The sequence below is a fragment of the Zea mays genome, chromosome 5 (assembly GCF_902167145.1).
Source record: "Zea mays cultivar B73 chromosome 5, Zm-B73-REFERENCE-NAM-5.0, whole genome shotgun sequence".
NCBI lineage: Eukaryota > Viridiplantae > Streptophyta > Magnoliopsida > Poales > Poaceae > Zea > Zea mays.
In genome coordinates, this window is record NC_050100.1 from 36,452,228 (window position 1) to 36,458,053 (window position 5,826).

At 46.2% G+C, this 5,826-nt stretch overlaps 1 protein-coding gene across 2 annotated transcripts; it reads right to left on the minus strand.

Moving 5' to 3' along the window:
- Positions 1-1,118: 1,118 nt before the first annotated feature.
- Positions 1,119-3,736, minus strand: LOC103626226 (uncharacterized). Of its 2 annotated transcripts, none has more exons than XM_008646632.4 (3): positions 3,514-3,736; positions 3,109-3,399; positions 1,119-1,813 (listed from the first exon to the last, which is right to left on the minus strand). In XM_008646632.4, the coding sequence occupies exons 1-3, from the start codon at positions 3,529-3,531 to the stop codon at positions 1,766-1,768; spliced, it is 357 nt and encodes a 118-aa protein (XP_008644854.2). In that variant the 5' UTR covers positions 3,532-3,736; the 3' UTR covers positions 1,119-1,765. The 2 variants fall into 2 exon arrangements, with proteins under 2 accessions (XP_008644854.2, NP_001339825.1); NM_001352896.1 differs by having other exon boundaries at positions 1,154-1,813; positions 3,109-3,405; positions 3,514-3,722.
- Positions 3,737-5,826: the final 2,090 nt, after the last annotated feature.

Here is a 5,826-nt window from a genome sequence, read left to right on the forward strand (position 1 = left end):
ATGAAAGCACGGTTTTAGCTTGAGACAGTAATTGCTCTGTAAATCCAGCCCCTCAAGGGCACTGTACAGGGGTATTTATAGGCGCCTGAGTGCCCAACGTCTCGATGTAAAGACGCATGTGCCCTCAGGCACCTGGGCTATCCCCGGAATATTCCCATATAGGAGGGTTACAGACTGTCATTATAGAAAAGCCATTACAAATCGAGCCCGTAACACACTTCCGCGCACGGGGCCTGCTACAATGGGCCAAATCCCACGTGGGCCTCCAGGCCGTGGGACGGGGCGACGTCATCGTAGGCCTTCGTCTCGTAGATGTAGAGGACGAAGGGTGGACCTCGCCGGTCGTTTTGCCTCCGTTGGTGCAGCGAGATGGACGAAGGCTGGAACGAAGAGTGGCGTCTTCGCCTTCACCCCAACATCCAGTCTCCAATTGCACTAGACTCCAGGAGACATGGCACGGGGCGGTGCCCTAGCCTCTCCTCATCCTTCCCTTTCAGGGAACCAAGCTGCCAGCGTGAATGCTATGTTGCACATCTTGTCTTCAGTCCCCGTTTCACTTTTAAGCGCCCATGGATTCCTTGTGTTTTCCCCCAACAACCAACTACCTGCATGCTGCTCCTTTTTATCTGCGGCCAGTAGTGACTAAATTTTGCATCAGATGAAACATTGTAGAAGATTCAATTGGAGCAAGGTTTTCTGGCCATTCGGTAGAGGATCAACATTAACATCGGGGATATTTGGTTTGTAGAACGAGGTAGTTCATCATCGTCTCACTTGTTAATATTTTTTTGTTTGATTTGCGAAACAGAATAAATTAATGCATTACCACTTATTTTTTATATGCTACTCCCTACATCCCAAAATATAATTCGTTTTAGACTAATCATACATTTATTAATTAACTTATGAATTTAGTTTGTATGTAAATCTATATTCATTATCATCCATTCAAATGTGGACAAAAAGCTATAAATAACTATATAATTCCTTATATTATTTTTTTCAACATGGAAAGTGGTATTCTCATTAGTCGTATTCGTCAAAGAACTTGTTGCTTCTACGGCAAAGCTACATGTATTCCAGAGACGTCGTTCCTCTAGATAGAAACAACAACAAAAAAATCAAGAGATGCATACAATGAATAAAGAGGTGAAAAAGGAAAAACAAGATGGACAATCGTCAATACATCATCTCAAGTGCATCCAATCTCATACAAAAAAGCACACACACAAGCCACACCCTTCTTCATCAGATCCAATCCTTTTTCTCAGAACACACTGCACTAGAAGCTGTGAGCCATGGGCGTTCCTCCCCTCTCTCATGCATGGCATGGGTGACAGGATCACACACTTTAACTACGCAGACATGCTTTACATACATTAGACCATCTCCAGCAGCACTCCGCATGCGGCTCCGTATCCGTATTTTGCGGAGTCTAGCACACTATTCATCAGTCCAGCAGGCTCCGTATCCGGCTCCGTAAAACGCACGGCGTGTACCCAGACTCCCCATTTCCACGCTTTCTCTCTCCTCTCCGCAGCTCTCTCGCGGGCGCGCGCGCCTGCTGGCGGGCCCCAGGTGTCATAGACTGCATGCGGAGTGGGATGGGGAGTGTTGCTGGAAACGGAGCCGGATACGGAGAGGAGAGAGAATGTGTCGGCCGCGCGTTTTAGGGATACGGAGTCGCACACTGCTGGAGTTCAGAAGGAAACCCAAACATGCAGCTACCTGCGCAGCAGAGGAAGAAGAAGTCTTGGGAGTTTCTTCACGCTCTGGTACAGCACTGGAAATAGCTCAGGAAATTCTTCCTCCCCTGCACCGATCGACAGCAACAAGAGACCGAGCTGTTACTGGGCAGTTCGTTTTGGCCGCTGGTCAATCGACCATAAGCAGTACTGGAACACATGATGGTAGACTTGGGCATTTCAAAGACAAGTTTGAAACGTCTCGTGATGCGAATCTGGGGGCGAAAAAAGAAGAAAAAAACGTGTGGTCCAAGTGGGTGCGTTGAATTCGTCAAACTATGGGTCGCTAACAAACACGAGTGAACAAACACATTCGCTTGAACTTTGTGAGTAGTTCACATGTGCACCTGAAAGTAACGAATGCAAACTACTTTTCTAGCCAGAAGAGGGGGTGGTGGCTTTGCTTGCTTTTTATCGAGGCCAACTAAACCACGTCTAGTTTCTTCTCTCTTTTTTTTAATAAAAAAACAGCATCCGTAACTACCTGCACTAACCAATATATACATTTAGACTGTGCATAAGTTGATACAAGCTATAATCACTTCAGATTAAAGCCGGCTGTTTAGACTGCTGCAGGTGTAATTTACAGAGAGACAGAAACACCGTAGAAGCAGTAGAAACCGGTTATTACCGATTAAAGCCAAGCGATCGGGGCCGACAGACTCGAGTGCTCCCAGACCCATTAGACTCCCTGGTTGCCACTGAATCAGCACCGAATCGAAAATCGGCAATTGGACCAACACATCACGCTGAGGGCCACTAAAACTTTCCGCCATAAATATCTGATTTATATTATTTTTTGCCCAGATAATCATCTCCCCCATTCCAAAATGGACAATGACGTGGCCCGTAGGCCAGTGCAGCTAACTATTTAGACAAATGCGGATTCGGAGGCTAGAAGATAATGGGCCTGCCTGTCGTCTCTTTCATCCAAGTTGAGACAAGCACTGCTACTGCTACCCCTTTACGACGCATGCGCATAACTGGATGCGTCGAGTCGAGTCGAGATAGCCTGCTGTATCCGCCAGTTGCCGCATCAGAACATATAATACACGTAGTAGATTACTGGTGTGGTTCATGACAATTCTACGGATGTGATGGTACTCACTTGGTCCCATCTCGCGTGCATTAACAAATACAATAAAAGAAATTGGCACTGTGTGTAGTCAGAGCCGCACTGCTTGAAACTAGGCTTGCTTCTATCGTCTACCAATTCAATGCAGTGGCACTGTGCGGTGTGTGCGCTAAATTAAATTTTCGATTTTGTGCCTCGAAAAATCGACCAAGGAAATCCCAATCCAATGAAATTCATTCAGTGGCGCACGAGCGGAAGACAGCTGATAAGCCCCTGAAATTGTGTTACCGTAGGGGAGTCGTCGTGCAGCGCTCGACGGTGGGCGTCGTCCGCGACGGCGGCGGAGGGCTTGTTGCGCGGCTGGGCCTTGCTTCCCTCCTCCTGCTGCTGCTGCTGCTTCTTCTGGAGTAGGTCGTCGTCGTCGTCGTCGCCGCCGCCGAGGCTGGCCCGGGACAGCTCGCGCCTGTTCTGCTTGCGCATCTCGCGGATCTTGGAGAAGTCCATGGAGTAGTCCGGCACGGCGCCGTTCTTCACGTCCCACTCCCCGAACGCCGGCACCGTCATCCACCCCACCGCCGCCTGCTCCTGCAGATACGGAGGAGCGCGCGGCGGCGACAAGAGTGGCTCAGACTCACCAGTCGAGGCGAGAAAGGAATAAGGACAAGAAAAAAATGACTTTCCCCATTCTCATACCTCCTTGCGGCTCTCCATGAACGCTGAGCCTCTTCCTTCCACTCCCTACACCCCTCGTTCGTCGATCGTTGCTTACAACCAGTAAGCTCGTGACTCTTTAGCGCCGCTGACTGCTCGAGGAAATCAATCCATCAGGTGCCCTGTCAGCAGCGGCGTCCCAGCCAGGGCAGGAGACGCCGGTTTATTTTAAGATAAAAAGCGGATGAAGGAAGGAGGCGTTACGATACTACACGTCTACTATACTACCCCGATTTTTTTATCTTTAAAACTTTTTATAAAGTATTTCTAAAAATAACACCAAAGGTTTTCTTTTTTTGTAATCTTTCTACCTCGTTTGGCCATGCCGAACTCACTCTCGGCTAAACCGTGCTGCCATGTCAACCCACCTACCTACGATTGGCCTGTCAATGTGCCGTTATATCAACTCGTGTTGATCGTTAATGTGACCCACATCTCAAACTTCTCTAAATGCCTTTCTTGTTTATTTTCCACAATAAATTTAAAGATTAACCTTGATTACTAGGGTTTAAAGGAAAAAAAAATATTTGGGTAGAGATATAAAGGATTTTAGGTAGACCGTATACGTCATAAAACTTTGGTTGAATCTAATATATAGCATGTAGCTGAATGTGCTCTATGTTTAGGTTAGTTATTTAGTACCATGCTAGCGAAGTATCTCGTCAAGCTAACTAGTTGTTTCTTTTGAAAATACAAATTCTTCCCATGCCTAGGTGTAGCCTCTAAGCTTCGAGCTGACTTGAGCAACAATCAACTCGAAGGTCCCAGAAAATCATCTCAAATGCGTCTCCTAACTTGTCTTGCACTGGATCAACTACTTCTTTCTGATGAACGCAACTATTTAGCCAAAGTCTGTTCGACTGAAATCTGGCTGGTTGAGGTCTGATCGGCCCAAGTTTGCCCAATTGAAACCTGGACGATTGAAATATGATCGACCCATGCTTGCCCGACTGAAGCTCGGGCGACTGAAATCTGATATTTGATTCCAGGGAACTTATTGGAGTTGAAAATATATCTCTCTCTCTCTCTCTCTCTTATTTTCATGATTTCCCCATAAATCCTATGCATCCAATGGGTGTGTTAACCGTCTTTTCCAAAAATTCTCTTGACTTGATAGAATGGCATAAACTGACCCCTAATGTCGTGTTAGCCAAAAATGTGCATTTCCTTGGAAATCGAGACGTCTCATTGATGACGTTGTCGAAATGATGACATCGTGTATGAACAGGGAATATGAAGGAGCGCCTTTCTTAATAAATAAGGAAGGCCCTAGGGTTCCCATTGCCACACTTGCTTTCTCTTTTATTCTTTCTTTCCTCGAAAACTCCTTCCTTCTCTCGTTGAGAAGAAAACCCCATGGCCGGCAACAGCGACAAGAAATGGAAGCGGGAGCCAACTCTCACCCTGACTCATTCAATGAACCTGAATAGTAGGGAGGAGTTCTTCGATAGCGAGGGGGCTCTCCCCGCCTATGGTCCTCTCACCCTCCTCTCCAAGTGACTTCGAGGGCCTGACTCCAATCGAGCATGCCTTCCTTAGGGTTGTCGAGTGCATTGGTCTCACCGACTCTAAGGAGGAGGATGAGGAGGACGAGGAGGAGGACGACAAGGACGAGGAGGGCAATGGCAACGACACTGGAAGTGGTAGCAATGAAGGAAGCGGCGGCAAAGGCAGCGACATCAAAGGCGATAACCGTGGCGAAGGACAACTTCCACAGTATATGATTCTTACTCTGATTTTTTTTAGGAATCCACAGTAGATGATTATGGCCATAATGTTTACATGTCAAAGCTGGAGCCATAGGATAACTTCCAGCTTGTTTCAGCTATCCCATGTATAACATCCGTAAACAAATATGGTTTAGGCTCGTTGATTTGTTCTTGGCAATACGGTTCTGCTAAGATCAAAAACAGATTTAACATTTCATGACAACACTGATATGTCAATTTAATCCCCTAATTGTTGCTTTTTACGCTCTTGTGAAACCGATAATTTGTTCCCTTGTGTTGTGTACCGATCATTACACCCTGTGCGACACTAGATTTGGCATCAGACAACCGAACGATACATTTCTTTTGGAAAAAAGGTTAAACATCTAGGTGCTAAAAACATCTAGGTCATAATAGTTTGAAATTCTTGCCACAACTATCTCATTTAAATAAAATCTATCTATATCATATATAAAGACTGTAGCATCATACGAGCACCTAACTAGTCCTTAAACAAATCCGCGGTTTTGGTGTGTGCTAAGCTGCCAGCCACCGATTCAATCGCTTGATTATTAATCTGTGCTGT